This window comes from Ambystoma mexicanum, chromosome 1p (genome assembly GCF_040938575.1).
Source record: "Ambystoma mexicanum isolate Mex_15411 chromosome 1p, UKY_AmexF1_1, whole genome shotgun sequence".
Taxonomy (NCBI): Eukaryota; Metazoa; Chordata; class Amphibia; order Caudata; family Ambystomatidae; genus Ambystoma; species Ambystoma mexicanum.
This window is the reverse complement of record NC_090921.1, coordinates 92,909,014-92,928,128: the sequence shown is the minus strand read 5'-3', so window position 1 is coordinate 92,928,128 and position 19,115 is coordinate 92,909,014. Positions and strand designations below refer to the sequence as shown.

At 44.6% G+C, this 19,115-nt stretch overlaps 1 protein-coding gene across 8 annotated transcripts in view; it reads left to right on the top strand.

Annotated features, from left to right (window-relative positions):
- Window positions 1–19,115, top strand: part of MINK1 (misshapen like kinase 1) — a 2,066,166-nt gene that overhangs the window by 1,704,673 nt on the left and 342,378 nt on the right. For all 8 annotated transcript variants that reach the window (XM_069644001.1, XM_069644014.1, XM_069644008.1 and 5 more), the window contains one exon: window positions 18,541–18,629. In XM_069644001.1, the coding sequence (XP_069500102.1) occupies window positions 18,541–18,629 (89 nt within the window). The remainder of the gene's footprint in view (window positions 1–18,540; window positions 18,630–19,115) is intronic.

The window sequence follows — 19,115 nt, the reverse complement described above, 5'->3', positions numbered from 1 at the left end:
TTCTCCTGCAACCACTCCGATGGCCCCCCTCCCAAAAACCTTGGATGTACTATGGACTCGGGCTTAACCCTCTCCCATCAGATCAATAATGTATCAAAATCGTATCACTACCACCTCAAGCTCCTAAGGCACATTTTCCTACCTCCCAATAGACTGAACACTATTATGTCCACCGTTATTTCAGACTGGACTATGCAAACTCCTTATATCAGGGTACCCCGGCATACCAACCTAACAAACTACAAAGAGCCCAAAACGCTGGCTCCACCTTGCACTAGGATACAGGGATTACATCTCCACCGCTCTCCGCACCCTTCACTAGCTACCTGTTGGACGAAGGGCCTCCTTCAAAATTCTATGCATTACCCTCAGAGCAGTGCACAAAACTGGCCCAGAATACCTACAGTAGATGATTACACACTATCACCCATCACACACCCTAAGGTCGAGCACTGCCCTCTTACTAGTGATTCCAGCGTCCATTTCAACCAGGATTGGAGGGTCTGTCTACTCATCCCTGGCTCCAACTCTGTGGAACTCACTCCCTCCTCACATTTGACACACCCAAGACTACATGGCCTTCCGTGAAGCTCTAAAAACCTGTCTTTTTCCGTAAACTATGACTATGCCCACCTCAACTCACCGTAATTATAGAATCATGAGTTCAATTAAATTAGGCTCTCTTGACACATAATGCTCACCCGTAGAATAATGATGCTCTGACCGTGCAAATCATAACCTTCTCCAGTCCATCCTGTGAATCTACCTTTCGAGGGATTGTCTCCTCCGACGTATTTCACATATATGACAGGTAATGTCCACAGATGTGCTGCTTCGGAAAATTTTCGGCAGAGGGCGTCCTGCGTTGATGGCGTTGATCTGTTGTCCCTCGAGGGCCTCCGTCGAGGGTCGATGTCACCGGATGTTATATATAGGATGCATTGCGGCCCGTAGCCTCAGTTCCGTTTTTTCTGCAAATGTGTTTTCTTCGGAATCTCAGCGCGCTTGATTCTTTCATCATCTTCTACTACCCCGAAGACGGCCTTTAAAAAATGTCGAGACTGCGATTCGAAGATGTCCATCGCGGCCCCGCATAACAGCTGCCTCTGGTGCCTTGGCGAAAGCCACGCCACCGACGACTGCGAGGATTGCCAGTCCCTGAAGTCTAAGGCCTTGCAAGAACGTAAGGGGAAATTGAAGGTAGGTAGGGTGTCTAAGCCCCGTAAATCTAAGTCCTCTGGGCTTTCGAACAATGACTCGAGGGGTGACTCTCCGCGTGAGCGAAAATCCAGGGGGTCTCGGTCTAGGGGTGGTTCCCGCCATTCCTCTGGCTCGTCGAGGCATTGTAGGAAGCGCCGTCACCGGTCGCCTTCCCCGTCCTCGTCGGGGGGGGAGGACTCTGACCTGACGGTTGACTTGTCCCACGCCTTCGAAACAAGCCAGGCAAGGAACGGGCTCGGTCCACCCCTCACACGCCTTCGGGCTCGTAAGGTCGGAGCTGTTGAGGTCCCGCTTGGACAAAGGAGATTGCCATAGCCATGCCAGATCCAGGTCCCGGTCCTCGACACCATCGAGACCGTCGGAACCTGTGAAGCCTTCCAAGAAGGTGTCGGCGCCATCGGCGTGGAGGGACTCTCTCGAGGCTCCCGCCTCGAAGAAGTAGTCGACGCCATCAGCGCCATGTCCGTCGAAGGACTCTCTCGGGGCTCCGCCCTCGAAGAAGTTGCCAACGTCGTCAGCGCCTCACCGACATCGATTCCCTCGGCGCCCACGGCGCCATTTGTGGAGGATTGGCCCAAGTGCCCCTGAGGGCTGTGGAACCTCCGAGGAAGGTTCTCAGTAAGTCTGTGAGGCCTGTTCTTGAGCCCTATTCTGTTCCTTCTCCTAGATTGGAGTTTTTTCCCCTTTTACAAGATATTTCAGAGGTTGAGGAACTGTCTGATGAGGAGATGGCGTTGCCTGTGCCTCCTGATGTCCCTGATGACCTTTTGTCTGGGCATAGTCAGATGGAGGAACTCTGTCAGTCATTGCATGACGCTAGTGGCCTTGACACCTCTTCGGAGGTGGCGTTTGGCCGACCAGAGCCGGGGGCGCATGCAGATTCCTCCTATCGGCGTCTCATGTCGAGGGTGACAGAATACTTGGGGTGGACTGCTCCACCTGTTGCTTTTACTCAGGATGATTTGACGGACATCCTGGATCAAGGTCTGCCCACTGACCCAGTGTTGCCGTTTCACATGGCTTTGCAAAGGAGGGTGGCGGCGGCTTGGACTGCTCGGGAGAGTCTCCCGGTAGTTAATAAGTCGCTTCCGAAGAAATACCACCCATCCAGTAGTGACCCCTGCAACTTATCAACGCACCCTACTCCGGAGAGTTTGGTGGTGCAGGCGGCTACGGCCTCCTCGAAGCAGGTTGCGTACCCTACCATCCCTCCTGATGGGGACGATAAGTGCTTTGATGGTTGGGCGAAGAAGGTATTTTAGGCTGGGGGTATGGCATTGAAGTCGACCAACTCCACTTGTGCCTTTAGCGAGATTTACACACTCTCTGTGGAACTGTGCATCTATGGCGGCTGAGCATATTTCCAAAGGAGAAGAAAGGGATGGTTTTCTAGCCCTCATGCAAGACAGCAAGGATGCCATGTGTGAATCCCTTCAGTCGGGTTTGGAGACGGCAGACTGTCAGCCGGTCCATGGCTGCGAGCACCGTGATACGTAGGTTTGCGTGGTTGCGGAAGTCGGGGTTTGCTCCTGATGTGCAATCCCGTCTTCTGAACATGCCCTTTAACGGGGTTCATCTGTTTGGCAGCAAGACTGACAAGAGCCTTGAGAGGTTGCAGACCTCCAAAGCTGCAGAAAAGTCTTTGAGCGCTGCAGTACGTCATCCTCCGCCTTTTCGTCCTAGGGGACAGCAATGGAGGGGAGGTTCCTTTCGGTACTACTCTTCCTTTGGTAGATCGAGAGGACATGCCAGTCAAAGGGGCCACCGTAGGAGTACCTGGGCAGGAAAGCAAGTTACTCGGGGTGCCAAAGCCGTTCGGGCAGTTGTCTCTTTGCCCTCAGGCACTGCCGCGTCAACTCAGTCATGAGGCCATGTCCCATGGTTCGCCGGTTGGGGGCAGACTTGCGCAGCGTCTTGGAGAATGGTGGGCCATTACTTCAGATGTGTGGGTTCTGGAGATCATAGCCAGCGGCTACTGTCTTCCCCTCCGGCAAAGGCTTTGTGTCAATCCGCCGGGAAGCTCTTTGAAGCACCGGATCCGCTCCTTGCCCAGCAAATCCTATCCCTGCTGGAGAAAGGTGCCATAGAACGGTTGCCTGTAGCGGAGAGGAACAAGGGATGGTATTCCCCTTATTTTATTATCCCGAAAAAAGACGGAGGATTGAGACCCATCATGGACTTGCGTTGGTTAAACAAGCTCCTCAGGAAGGACAAGTTCAAGATGGTAACTTTTTCTCAAGTCCTCCAGGCCCTTCACCTTCAGGATTGGTTGGTGTCTCTGGACCTCGATGATGCTTACTTTCATATGGCGATTCATCCTAAGCACAGGAAGTACCTAAGGTTCGCGGTTGGCGACTCACATTTTCAGTTTCGGGTCCTGCCGTTCGGATTGGCCTCCGTCCGAGGGTCTTCACCAAGCTTATGGGGGGGCAGCGTATCTCAGGAAATGGGGGATTCACATCTACCCCTATCTGGACGATTGGTTGATCAGGGCGCGCTCTCCAGAGCAAGCCCTGGATCATCTGTCCATCACCTGCCACTCCTTTCACAAGCTGGGCTTCTCTCTCAATTTAAAGAAGTCCCATTGACACCCAGCAGCTCCACTACATCGGAGCAGTGCTCGACACATCCTTGGGGCAGTGTTCGCCTCCCCAGGTGAGGGCTCATCACATTCTGCAGATGGTGGACAAGTTTCAACTTGCCCAGAGTCTCCCGGCGTCCGAATTCTTGAGGTTGCTCGGCCTCATGCCATCTTTTCCTGGTGCCAGAGGCCAGGCTGCGGATGAGGTCCCTGCAGTGGGCTCTCAAGATGCAGTGTTCGCAGTTCTCTGGCAGGATGTCGGATCCCGTTCAGAATCTGACCTCGGTGGCCCAGGATCTTCTATGGTGGGCCGACAAAGGCAATCTGATGAAGGGAGTACCATTTTGGCAACCATGGCCGGAGGCGACTATCGTGACAGACGCATACGTCACAGGTTGGGGCGCTCATGCCAACGAGTTGACAGCCAGCGGACGTTGGTCTCTGTCGGAGTCCAGACTCCACATCAATCCGTTAGAGCTGATGGCCGTCAGGCTAGCCCTGAAGGCTTTTCTGCCATCTGTGCTGGGGAAGAATGTCCTGATTATGATGGAAAATAAAGTGGCAATGCACTACCTTAACTAAAAAGGGGTGGCAGGGTCACTCACGTTGTGCAGGGAGGCGATGCAGCTCTGGTCCTGGGCCATGTAGCAGGAAATTTCGATCTCGGCAGTTCATCTGGCCGGAGGCGAAAATGTGGTGGCAGACGCTCTGAGCAGGCAGAGCACAGCGAGTGGAAGCTGGCTCAGGAAGTTCTTTTGGAGATCTTTGCCCTTTGGGGAACCCCCCAAGTGGATCTCTTCACCACCAGTGTCAACCGGAAGTGCGAGAGATTCTGCTCGCTGGAATTTCCCCCAAGAGGAGCCTTAGGGGATGCGTTCGTAGTGGAGTGGTCCTTCCCACTGCTGTATGCATTTCTTCCAGTCCCTGTCATTCCGCAAGTGTTGCAGAGGTTATGGAGGTTTGGTTCCCGAATGTTCCTCATTGCTCCGGTATGGGCCAGGAGAGTGTGGTACCCGGACCTTCTACACATGTCCATCTTCCCTCCACACCGTCTTCCCTACAGAGACAATCTGCTCTCACGGAAGGAGGTTGGGTTTTCCATCCAGAGGTCAAGTCTCTCAGCCTTCATGCTTGGTATCTGAAAGGTTGAGGTATGACTGGTGCAGGGTACAGAATGTGGATCCTTTCCAATGTTCCATTCCTTTGGTTTTGTCTTTTTTGCTTTCTTTAGCCCACAAGGGCCTGCAAGTAGGTACCATTAAGGGTTACCTGGCGGCGCTGTCCATATTTAAGCGCTCGTCTGGGGAATGTTCTTATTTTAATATCCCTTTGATTTCCCAGTTTCTAAAAGGGATAACTAATGTGTGTCCACTGTCGTCTTTCAGGTGCCGGGATGGGATTTGAATTTGGTTTTAAAGTTCCTATTGGGAGCTCCGTTTGAGCCCTTACATTCTTGTCCGTTGCGACTGTTGTCCTTTAAAACTGTGTTTTTAGTTCCTGTTACTTCCGCATGCAGCGTGAGTGAGTTGTAGGCACTTTCCGCCAAGCCACCCTTTAATGTTTTCCATAAGGACAAGGTTGTCCTGCAAGTGCAGCCTTCTTTTCTTCCGAAGGTTGTGTCGGAATTCCATTTGAGCCAGAAAGTGATTTTTCTGGCGTTTTATACTCCTCCACATCCTGGTAAGGAAGAGGAGAGGCTCCATAGGTTGGATCCCTGAGTGTTCCCGTTTGGCGGAAAGAACCCTTCAGTAGGCTTACGGGCTCTCTCTACTAGGGGTGTGGCTGCCTCCACTGCTCTACAGAGGGGCGTTCCTATTCGCAATATTTGTGAAGCAGCCACATGGGCCTCTGTCCATACTTTTGTGAGACACTATTCCTTGGACTCTGTCCATGGGCAGGATTTGGCCTTTGGTAAGGCAGTCCTCTATTCAGCCATTTGATTGGACATTCTAAAATTCTAAATTCTTTTCCCACCTCCATAAGTTGGTTCTGCTTTGGGAGTCTGTCATAGATGTTGAATACGTCGGAGGACACAATCCCCTCGAAGAACACGTTACTTACCATATCTGGTAAAGTTCTTTCGATGGGATGTTCCTCTGACGTATTCCACATCGCCCTCCCAGCCTGCCCCTGTACTCAATTTCCTATGTGATTGCAGCTTACGTTTCCGCTAGGATTTCTGCTGTCGTACTGGCAGGAGATTGGTGCCACACGTTCTGGGAAAAAACTATAACTGAGGCTACGGGCGCCGAGCGTCCTATATATAACATCCGGTGACGTTGAGCCTTGACAGAGGAACTTGGGGGACAATGGATCAACGGCATCGACACAGGACGCCCTCTGCCGAAAATTTTCTGAAGCAGCACAGCTGTGGACATTACCCGTCCTAGATGTGGACTACGTCGCAGGAACATCCCATTGAAAGAACGTTACCAGATATGGTAAGTAACTTGTTCTTCAGTACCTCTACCACGAAACATGAGAAGGATCATGGCCAGCTCATCCTGACCCAGAAAGTAACCAGAAACAGTTGGCTCTAAAGAGTACACCATCTACTCCGGACACTCACCTGTTTTACCACTATGCACACTCTCCACTTTACACCAACAAACAATAGAATGCAGCTATACCCCTCGATCAATTTCGGCCTAGCTGCACACATACAAACAACTCTCTGTGAACACCTCAACAACCTGCTAGAATGCAGCTATACCCCACAAATAAAATCGACCTATCTGCACACATAAACTTCCTACACAAGCCTAATGCCGCCAGAATGCAGTCTCAGAGACCACCACCTGACTGCACAAATTCGACTGATCTCTCACTACCACCACACCTAGTTTTAGGATGCTACCACCATAATGCAAATCACACTGGCTGCACAGATATTGAGTGCACCTTAGCACTGTGTTCTACCCTACTCTCTCGACTGATCTGGACTACGGTCCCCAAGGGCTTTCAACCTACAAGTGCTTTGAGATCATACCAATGATATATAGGGCGCTATATAAATGCTAAATAACGTAACATAGTACAGTCCCATATATGCTGGCATGCTGCTTGGTCTACTGAGTTTGTCATGGGAACAAGGTCCTTGTCGAAAAACAGATGTCCACAGGTTTGTGGTACTCTCCCGTCCCTCGCACACCCGTTTTGTGTCGAAAAACTACAGACTATTAGTCTGCAAAATGTTTTACATTTTTAAATAAAATGATAATATAATTTTTTGATGATCATAGTTGTCATTTCTGGATAATATTTCATCATCCATTCAATTTACAATCTGTTACATAATGTTTCAAAGATGTATATATGTATCAACCAACAAGTCAATTATTTAGTCAAACAATTTGTTTTCAAAAAGTCAATCAATGAGTTAAGATTACTCAATCTTTTTTTAAAAAAAAAATGTTTAATAGATTTAACTGAAATACATCAACTTATCTATTTGTTGTATACAAATTTATCTCAATTCATTTTTGTTACATTAAAATGAAAAAACAATCATTACAAAACTTTACACATTAATTCATCATAGTTTCATTAACAGTTTTCCTTTGCTACCTTAATATGTCATCCCACCGCATTGCATTAGGAACAGTCAGTGTTCATGTAGTGGGATATTAAGTGTTTTAGGTAATTCGATAACAAGAATTTCTCATTATAATAATCATCTGTCAAAAGATGGAACAGTTACCATTACAAATTCTCGTTTCAGTTCCCCTTGGCATATATGGTAGCACATCACTCAAAAACACATGGATTAACAACTTTATCTTTAACTGTTTGTTTTTCCCCATCCGCATAATTTTTCATCACTTCCATGACACAGATGTAAAGCTTTAATGAAATGGTGAGTAGATATACGAATGCTCATTAATGGTGTAGACAAAACAATAGGCCATCTATGGTCTGGCGACATGTTACTAAAGTAAATTAGGTGCTTCTGAAAATGCACTAATCTTGCTTTGATTAGTGCCGTACATTTCACTAGGTGTTCCATTGTTTCTTTTTCTGTCCTAACCTTACAGAACCGGCAATCATTTTGAGTCATGCTGATCATTTTCCATTCGGCCATTAGATCACGTGTTGGCCAGAGGTTGAAACGCAGTCGCAATATGGACTGCCTAAGTTCCGGTGATGCGGCTCTATTCGGATAAGCGTCCATAGAGCTATACTTTTTTTCGCCATACCAGTCGGTGTGGAAATGTTTATACGTTAAGGATAGGTTTCTAGTTTCGATCCAGTCAAGTTGGTAGATCTTGTATGTTGCTCTGTCTGGATTGGCAAGAAGAACTTCCATAAGATACCTCTGCATTCGCCAAGATTTTCATTATATGGTTTGACCATTCCTGTGCAAAAGTATGTTCAGATGTAAGCATGTATGCCGACATCTTTTTTTAAGACATCTGAAGTTGTTGAAATTGTACATTTTCGAAAAAAGAGCTCATTGGCGCCAATTATACAATGCTGTTACTGAGATTAAGCCAAGCTCATAACGCAACCATGGACCCGGCACCGATTGTGGTAAATTAAGCACTTTGCGCCAGTATTTGGCCTCAAGTTTGGTTAGTGTTACATTTGGGATATTGGCTTTGGTTTCTAGTCCATATATAAGCGATGGAAAGACTTTTTGATTCCAGAATGTTACTGGTGCCTTGATCGAAAATTTGTCATATCTATAGAGAATCAGCCTGGTCTGCGAAATGGCATTGTTCAGTTTTTGATGAATGGTTTCCCAGTGTAGATCCTTGTGGGGTAGGGCTCCAAATTGCATTCCTAAGTAGGTATATTCCGTCACAGTTTCTACTTTCACGTTTTTGATGTTCCAGGACATATGATGCCTTTTTGACTGATTGGGCGAATAGTTAACAATTTGAGTTTTTGTGAGATTGATTACCAGCTCATTGGCATCTAGATACAACGAAAGGGCTGATCATAGTTTCTGTAGTCCTATTGGTGTTTTTGATATGAGAACCAACTCATCTGCATACTATAAGGTTTGGATAGGTGAATTGTCCATTTTAGGTGAGTCAGAACAGAGATAATTAAAGATGTGCTTTTGATGTCCTGTATAAAGAAATTGAATATGGCTGATGCAAGTGTGCAACCCTGTTTAATTCCTTTTGCTGTTGCAGTTGGTGTTGAGAGAAGACCTGCCATATTTAGTCTGACTTGGATTGAGGTTTCAGAATGTAGACCGTAGATGATGTCACACAGAGTCGGTGGGCATTCTGCTGCTATTAATTTGTTCATAAGTTTGACTCCAGAACCAGAGTCAAAAGCAGAATGTAAATCAACAAACGGAAAAAATATGGGTTGTCTTGTAGCGTGAGCTTGGCCTTTAATTGCATACCGTGTCAGCAAATTAATTGCTGTTCCCATTCCTGCCACAAATCCTGATCGGAACGGATCTTGTTGCTGGTACTTTTGAGTCCAGGAGTTAAAAGCCTTCAACACTAATTTTGGAAATAGTTTACCAGCTGTGTCATGTAGGGCTATGTGACGATAGTTGGTTGCTGATGATCGATCGCCTTTTTTAAAGATTGGAACAAAAAAAGATTTACGCCACAACGATGGCAACTTTGTGGTCTTTAGTATATGTTGGAATATATTATTTAGTATAATAGCCCATTTTGTTGGATGTTCTTTGAACATAAAATTGGTCAATCCGTTGGGTCCTTCTTCTCGAGATAGTAGTGGCTTTTTGGATTAGTTCAGTTACTGTTTCCACATTGCAGTCCAGATTCCAATGTTGCACTGCTTGTTGTGTATACTGATAATTTTCTAATTTTTTATCAACATATAACTTGGGGAACTAATCAAGCCATTGGGTTTCTGTAACACCATTTGCTTGTGCAGATAATTGTTGCATTGAGCATTGTCCATGTTTGGGCAGAGTCTCACTGTCTATTTGAAAGCTTTTTGCTTTTATTGCTTGCAGCCAGTTTTTATATTTACATTTGGCTGTTTTATATGCTTGTTCCCGTTCCTGAATCGGTAACAATTGGATGTTTTTTTTTAGCTTTCTGTAGTTTGCTCTTACCATTCAGAGTTCATTATCATAGGTATGACTATGTTTTATTACAATGGAACTCCGAGGTTTCCCAGGAATTGTGTGGGGTTGTAGTAACTGAATATACGATCCCAAATGGTTCAGTGTTTGGCGTATGTGTAGTTCTTCCTGCAGGGAGTCTAGAGCTATTTCAGACCATCGAAATCACGTTTTGAGTTGTTGATAATTAGAGCCTGCTTTGTCCACTCATGGTGTAGGGGTGCAACTCGTTCCTCTTCAAGCCAAGTGAGAGCTAAGAGTTGGTGGTCACTCTTATCTTGATGCAGCACTTCAAACTTGACTGCACTATGGAAAAGTTTTTCATTCATATAAATGTAGTAAATGATACTCTAGGACAGTCCTCTCTTGCATGTACTTTGAGGCGGGATATCTCCCGGCAAGGCCCCATTTACTCTTCTGAAATGATGGTCTCTCATATGTTTCCCATCTTCTCGCATCATCATTTAGAGGCTTCCCAGAATCTTTTATACATTTCAAATTTAGATCTCCAACTATGATGGTGTTTTGTATTGTCATTGCTTTTGCTATTAATTCCAGTAAGATTGTCAATGCTTTGTAGAAGGCATTATCCGCGATGCCTGCAGGATTTCGGTAAATGTTGATTAATGCGGTCTCTTCTTTGCCTATGGATACTCGCACTAGTTGGAGAAAATTGTTTGGAGAGCTCCATGGATGGAGCGTGATACCCGCTCTTACTTTAACTGCCACGAGGAGACCAGAGGTGGGTCTACCCCGTGTTAAAGGCTTTGCTGGAACTATCAGAATATCATGATCGTCCCATATTGGACTGGTTGCCAGCCAGGTCTCTTGAAGTGCAATTATATCGAAGTCATTTAGATGATTGTTTGTTGCTTGATGTAAGTGCATGTGGCCCCGACAGTTCCAGCTTGCCAATGAAATTTGTCTTAATGCTCTAGGTGGTAATGGTTATGCCGAAAGAGCACCTTGTAGTGTGTTTTGTATCTGAACAGCTGTTGCTGCAATGAGTGCAATAGCATGCTAGTTTATAGTTATTGATTGGCATTTTGTCTTGAGTTGTTCCCTCTAGTTCTTCTTGCCTGCAGTTCTGTCTCTCTGGATCTTGGGCTATTAAGAATCCCAGTCTGAAGATGTCCATTTTTGCTTTCCATATGGAGTTGAGCACCAGACCCGATTTAATCCATAGTCTCAATATGGACAGATTGTGATCGCATACAAATTCCACCTGATCGATGTCACTAGATGAAATGTCGTCTAGTTCATTTATATCTCCAAATATATTAAGTACGCTCGCCCGGCATAAATAATATTTTGAAAATGGAGCATCTCGGCACTTCATGATCAGTGTGTGGTAATTTTGCATTGTCTTTTGGTGTGCTTTTTTTGTGTTCTTGTTTCTCCTTATTTTGGATCTCGTCTTTTATCTCGTGCCTCACTCCAGGTCTTATTGGGGCACTCCTTGATGGTATCTTCTTTCCAGGTGACTTTAGAGCATTGACTTGGTAAGTTGCATGGGTTTTCCATGTTTCGTGTATGAAGTTGATTAGTCCCTGAGTAGTTGTCTTGTGGCATCGTAGGTTTAGTCAATGTTGTTGCTGGATTGGTTCCATATCGGGGAAATTCAGTGTGTTATTGTATGGGTACTTGTTGTAGTGCCCCTTTGTGATAAATTTGCCTGGCCTCTTTCTTGTTGTGTTGTATTTTGTGGTTCTTCTGTTGCAGCGATTGCTTGTGCTGCATTCTCCTCATTTAGGTAGGGTGTTTTATCCAAAAAACGTGATGATAGGAATTCCTCTGCTGCTGCTTTAATGATCTGAGTTCTATTTTCCACTTCCATTACCTGTGTGGAGCTTTCTGCCTCAACTTTTTTTGTGTTTGCTCTTTAAACCACGTTTGATCCTTCCGTGCTGCAGTATTTTGGCGTGGCTTTAAGTTCCACCAAAGCATCTAGAGGTGGATACGTCACTGATCCATTCATATTTGTATCTGGCGTCTTTATAACTGGGGTTGCCATGATTGGCTTCACCATGTATTTGTCCAGCGTAACCAGCGTATCTTTTTTGGTTGTGGTCGGTTCTTCTTTGATGACCACTACCTGTTTTTTATTATCTTGGACGTCCCATCGTTCAGGTTGACTGTTATTATTCTTGTGTTTTATTAGTGTTGCTCTTGATTTACACACTCTTCTTTTTTTGCTGGTTGTAATATTCTGTTTTGTTTTGGGCCAAATCGGCGCTGTGATGATGATAATTTCATTTTGTTCCAGGTCTTGTTCATTTGTTATATCTATCTGCACATTATGCTCTTGTTCAAGATCATTGGAAGGGTTGGCTGTGTCAATGCTAATCCATGAATCATTGTTGTTGGACTTCACAGGTATATTATCTTGTTCAACTGGTCAGATTATGTGTTGAAAAGCTGGGAGGACTGCTAATACAGACTTCATGACTGTCTGAGTTGTTAGAACTTCCCGGGTGCTCTGACTGTCAATAAACATTACAGAATCCTCTTTATTTGCCGCAAGCTTTTTGCTTTCCGTTAAGGCAGACATCCAGGTTATTATCTACTGGATTTGTACCGATTGATTGGTAATTTTCTCTTCAAGTGTGGCATATAATTTGTATAGACTATTGATAGTGGTATTTACAGAATTCAATGTAATCTCTATTAAAGATGTGTGTTCTGTGCGAGTTACAGAGATTGGCGCCAACCCGCACGCCTTGGTGTTGATTGGGCATAGGTGACAGAAACTGATTGAATAGTAGAATCCATTGAGCAACGTGCTCGATAATTTGGTGTTCCTGGCTCACTACAAAGGCTCAGCTCGCCCACGCTGGCATGGATTGAAATATCTGAAAGTGTTACACTCATGTCCGGAGATACAATTGGTGTTTTGTTAGTCTGTCCCTTAGTTGTGACTGTCATATAGTTTTCGCCACATTCAAAATCGTGGCATCCGATAATAGTTGAGTTCTGAGCGGCATGTAATCCTTCTGAGTGACCCATAGCGGAAGTAAATGTCGTGCCCATTCCTGTAAGTTCCGATAAGCAGGACACGCTTCTAGACTTGGGACGATCATTGGGGCCCTGATTGTCATTTCGTTATTCACAAAATGTGCGAATAGCTCGATTGACATTGAGTATATTGAGTATTCTCACTGCTGGAGAGAGTGTAATAACCTTTTTTGAGATTTTCTTGACACGCGCAGCCATGGTGTTATTACATTTGGCTGACCTACTTGGCTCGATCGGGTTATTAGTTATGGTTGTTTTAATGTAAATAAGAATCTAGACATGCCAATTGTATGGGTGAGTAAGCAGTTTCAATGATAGTGACAATAGCAAATACCAATGATAACAAGCAAACCACTCCACAATAATGCACACTCCCCCTGCCCGCGCTCACCGGCTCCTTACCCTCGGTGACACTTGTACCTGTGCCACTGCCGCAGCAAAGCGGTACTTCCGGTACTTCGCCGCAGTGAAGCGGTACTTCCGGTACTTGCTTTGTTGCGCGTGCGCTGGTGCGTGCATGCTCATGAATAAGTAGGTCCGGGTCAAAAAAGGGGGTGTGTCCAGAGTGCAAACACGCCTAAAACAATAGGCAGTGCAAATTTACTATTTCAATTTCCACAGAAAATGGTATTATATGGTCACGATCACACACCTCTTGAGAATCCTTAAAGGCGTAGTACAGCGTGGACAATGTTCAAAAAAGCGAAATCCAGCAAAAGTCCAACTGCAATCAAGGGAGTAATGTGGCAAAGCAGTACTTCCGGTACTTGCTTTGGTGCGCCCGTGCTGGTGCGCTCACGCTCATGAATAAGTAGGTCCTGGTCAAAAAAGGGGGTGTGTCCAGAGTGCAAACACGCCTCTTGAGAGTCCTTAAAGGCATAGTACAGCGTGGACAATGTCCAGGAAAGCGAAATCCAGCAAAAGTTCAATTGCAAACAAGGGAGTAAAGTGGCAAAGTGGTACTTCCGGTACTTGCTTTGGTGCTTTGATGCGATTCCTCAATCAATCACAACGCATTATGTGGACAAGTTCCCCATGTTGTGTTATCTCATGAATTTGCTCAACGCGTTTCGGGAGATAGATCCCTTCGCCAGGAGCTCTTTAGCTCAACATCTGTCTTTACATTACACTATATCTTGGAAAAATATTTTCAAAAAATATAATGGGGGCAGGAACAAATACCCTCTTCGTCATGCCACAAAATTTTGTTTCTTACAATATACCTCTGTCCTAAATCCTCTGTTGGTTCCCTTTATTGTTAAAGGGTCCTGCAGTTCATTGAGATTTAATGGCGGCTTTGAAGGCATTTAAAAAGATGACTGCTGTTTGCAAAGGGCAGTACAGTGAAGTGGTGCTAAAAGTGAGCACACTTTCAATTCAAACTTGATACGTGGAGTTTTCTGTATGTGCGGTATAGGGAGAGGGAGCATACTGGGAGGCTTGAGGGGAGGGGAAAGCATGATTATTTTAGGGAGAACTGATAGTGATTTGGATGGATCTATATTTTTTGCAGCACTTTTTTTCTATTTTAAATGCAGACATGCGACCTACCTTAATATGTTCCCTCACCCTATCCCCACATATTTGTTTGGGAAAAACCTGAGAAATTTGATTTAAAAAATACGACTTTTCAGCCTCGCTATTTTCAACTTCTTTTTATTTTTGGGGCATTGCCGTTTGTATAACAGAGAGCAGTTTGTAAAGGGCCCTGCGTGGCATGGTGATCCCACTAGTCTGTCCCTGGTAGGTTGAAGAAGTTAGCAAATTTAAGGACTTACTCAGAAAGCAACTTTGAGTTTCACACCAGTTGGAGGGGGTGACTACACCAGAGTACTTTGCCGATTGGAAGTGAATTTGAATTTGAAGTATTTGTAGTGTGCACACAATAAACTTAATAGTACCCTGGCGCAGATGGTAACATTTATAGCGAGAATACATAATCATACTGAGAACAAATGCCACAGAACTTAAAACTTAAGCTAGAAAATCATCAGACTTATTTAAATGGGTCTTTAAGCTTGCTCTAAATTTCAGCAGGGGAGTTGCCTGTCTCAGGCTCAACGGAAGACTTTTCCATAGTCGGGGTCCAGCCACTGAGAAACATCGGTCACCTCTTGATCTGTAGTTTGTCCTTGGAATAGCAAGACAAAATTGATCTTTAGATCTAAGGGCTCTGGTTGGTTGGTATCGCTTCAGTTTCTTGATCAAATTGGCCGGTGCCAGCCAGTTCAGGCATTTGTAAACCAAGCACCCAATTTTAAATTTGGTCCGATCGTCCACCGCCAACCAATGCAGTGATCGGCGGAGACCAGAAGTATGGGTGTTTTTGGTTGCTCCAAAGACCAGTCTTACACCCGCATTTTGAGCATTTTGGAGGCGATGAATCTGGTTGGCTGGACCTCCAGACAAAAGTCCATTGCAATGATCAAGATTGGAATTGACTAAGGCCCCAACCACCACAGCACGATCAGTAGTTGGCACGGTTCCATGTAATAATGTTGCCACAAAAATATCGCCATGCAAAAATATCGCCCCTGTCCCCATATATATGGTCACCCATATAATATCGCTGTGACCCTTTCCCGGCGATATTATTTACGGCGACCATATATATGGGGTTAATATTACCTGATACCGTTGTTACATAGGGTAGTGCTTGACGCAAAAGGCGGATGTTGTAAAAAGCGGATTAAATTTTGGCAGCGACCTGGGCATTACAACCCAGGTCACGCTGCCAAATACAGCCAAGATTCTTTAGTTTAGAAGAATACTTAACGCTGGTACCCAGAAACTGGGGTGGGGGGGGACATTTATTTCCTACAAGGAGAGGCCTAGGACAAAACAGAATCACCTCCGTTTTTTTGAGGTTAAGTTCTAGCCAATTCTTTTCCATCCAGGTACCAATTTCTTCCAAACACTTACTAACCGGGGCAAGGGCTTCCTCCACATCATCGAGCCTGATGTAAAGCTGGGTATCGTCAGCATACGAATGAAATCTTAGATGATATTTCTCAAGGATATTCATAAGGGCACGGAGATGGATATTAAAAAAGAGTGGACAGAGTGCCGAGCCCCGTGGTACACCACAGCACTGGAGAAGAATATCGGAAAGAAAGCCACCAACCTGGACACGTTGTTGCCGGCCAGTAAGAAAGGATGTGAACCATTGTAAAGCACCGCAGTCCACCTTCACAAGATTTTGCATACGATCCAGCAAAATGCCAAATGTGGCGGACAAATCGAGCATTACAAGCGGAGAGAGTTTACCTGCATCCCCAGCATGCAACATCTAATCCCAAACTGCCATCAATGCCGTCTCTGTCCCATGTAAGGGACGAAAGCCGGATTGTAGAGGGTGAAGGAGGCCATTGTCCTCAACATGTTCCTGCAATTATTTAATAACCACTTTTTCAAAAATATTGCCTTGCCAGGGAAGGCCCACAATTGGCCGATAGTTATTATAGTCCTCGGGGTCCAGGATGACATTTTTCAGAAGCGGTGAAACAACCGAAAGTTTCGGAGCATCAGGAACAAAACCCTGGGTAAGTGACAAATTGACAAACTTGGTTATAAAGGGGGCGAGTTCCAATGAAAGTTGTTTAGAATCATTGGTGGGTTTCAGCTCAGACAGAAGGACAGTGATATCTTCCTCTGAAACTTGGTTAAAACTAAACTGAGCTGTATCAATCGGCATCATATTCAAATCATTACATTTTTCATTAGCTAGGCTCAAGGTCTCTAGTTGGGGGGCTAAGTCTGAACCTGTAGTCAGCCTAATGTTGTCTTGAATTTTCACAATTTTATCCCTAAAAAAGTTGTTTAGGCCATTAGCATGCAACACAGAAGAAGCTTTCACTGGTGCATAGTTATTCGGGTTAACATAATCAGCAATTGTCTTGAATAAGTCTTGGGGACTATTCAACGCTGTTGTGATTTTGTTTGATAAACATTTTGATTTAGCAGTGAACACCGCTTTTTTATAATTAGTCAAGGCTATGCTTGCCGCCCATGAATGTACACTAGACTTAATACGAAACCATTGATGTTCATAATATTTATTTTCTTTTTTCAATTAAAAAAGATCTCTAGTAAACCATATTTTTGAGGGCTTTTTGATGGCAATATTTTATAAGGGAGCGTAATTGATACAGATGTTGCTCGTGATTTGAGTACCTTCTTGGAATAGAGCATCACAGTCATTTAGCAGAGTACATTTACCCAATGCTGTGCTCAGATCTATCCAGGGTATATTATCCAAATCTTTTTTCTTTCGCATACATCCGGTACCAGCCAAGGCTCGAGTAGAGTCCTCACATTGTTCTGCTTTAATATGAAATACCCTAAGGTAGTTGTCGGTCCAGTGGATGGGGAATGTATCACTCAAACTGATCCCTTTTCCTCTTGCCAGTACAAGATCGAGGCAATGGCCCATTATATGAGATGAGGTGTGGGGTTAATGTTACAACCTCGTGTTGAGCTAGAATTTCATGTAGTTGCTTTGAGTCTGACTTTGAAACGTCCTCTAGCCAGATGTTAAAATCACCAATGCACAATAGTTCCTTATATTTGCTACCGGTTGAAATAAGGAAATCGTCCGGGCCTCCAAAAATGACACTGCTGACCCAGGTGGCCTGTATGCCAAAATAATAAGGACTGAAAAATGTGGGGATAAGGAAAAAGACATGGATCCATTCTCTGAGACATTATCCTAGTGTAAGGTTTTGGGATAATCAAATTTTAGATTTGAACGATAGACAACTGCTATCCCTCCACCAACTTTACTTGTCCTATTAATATATTGAATGGCATAGCCTTCTTGCACCAAGTTATGAAGAAATGAGTGGGAATTATCTGTAAACCATGTCTCAGTGATAAACAACACATCCAGTCTATGGAAATCCATTAAGAGACACATTTCTGTAGCATGAGAAACGGCTGATCTGACTACGGGAGGCTTCTGGCGAATGTAGTGTTGAGACCTCATTGATAATGAGTAACTTAATTCCCCGAGACATCAGTGAAACTTTGAATCATTCTTGAGTCCTCAACTTGTTACACTTAATGCTTAATTTGAGAGTTTAGAGAGTAGACACATTTCATAGAAATCGTAATGTTACTTAAACCGTTAATGTCTCGTTTTATACAAAAGCTACATTGGACCTTGTTGTGACATGTAGCAATGGATAGCAAAATATGGGTGCATTGATGCGTGACTTGGCTGAGTGAACTGGGGGGGTGAACAGGTACTCTATATGTGATAGCGAGCCACTGTAGAGGTAGAGATTACAAGGCATCCTTCAAATGGAGATATAGGTGTAGCAGAAAATTGGCTTAGCTTAGTTGGTTTGAATGATAATGATGTGTAATTAATATAGCGCTCTCATAAAACCGCTTTTCATAGAGTATTTACATACAATTATCACCCAACTGAAGTTGGCACTCATTGATCGATCTCACAAGGATAAAATGCTAAGTTGGCCATGCTGGGATTCAATCCTGCGTCCTGCAGATCACACACGGATTGCAGCAGCGTGCCCCCAACCCGCTCAGTTATCTTACTGGCATGTTTATAGAATGACTACTCACAAATGTACATTGCTGTATAGAGTCTGGAGGTGGAACTTTGATCTGGGAAGTAAAAACAAACTGTTCTTTCTGTCCTCAGCAACCTCCAAGATTGAAGGCTCGCCGATCCTCTCCCAGATAAGCAAGCCAAAACAGGACGACCACAGATCCAGACCCGGCAGGCCGGCAGTAAGTGCTTTCCCTGCTTTCATACAAAGGGCCAGTGTTAACTGAGTTTTGAGAACAAGTCTGTCTACACGTGATCCCCAGGACGTTGGAAAGAGCCTGCAGTCGATTTTCATGATAAACCTAATGTCACATAAGGAATAACATTAACTTTCAAAGGTTTCATGACTTTACATCAGTCTGTGTGTTGATGGTCCAGGACAAAAACACAAAAATGTTTTTCTCCTACTGAACTATGCTGAAGGAAATGGTTGCCGTCTGCCAATGGTGCCTGAAAAGTACATACAAGGTAGATGGCAGGCATCAGATTGTTTGGACATGAACAAACAATCTTTGAATAGATCATAATTGGGTAAAAGCATGTTTTTGGAGGGGCAACTCAAGTATGTAAACATGGCAGATGGGAAGTAGAACTCACTAGCTCTGCTTTTTATGAGGACAAAAGGCAATTTGCAGCAACTGTGCAAGAACAAGATCTGTTGAGTGTAC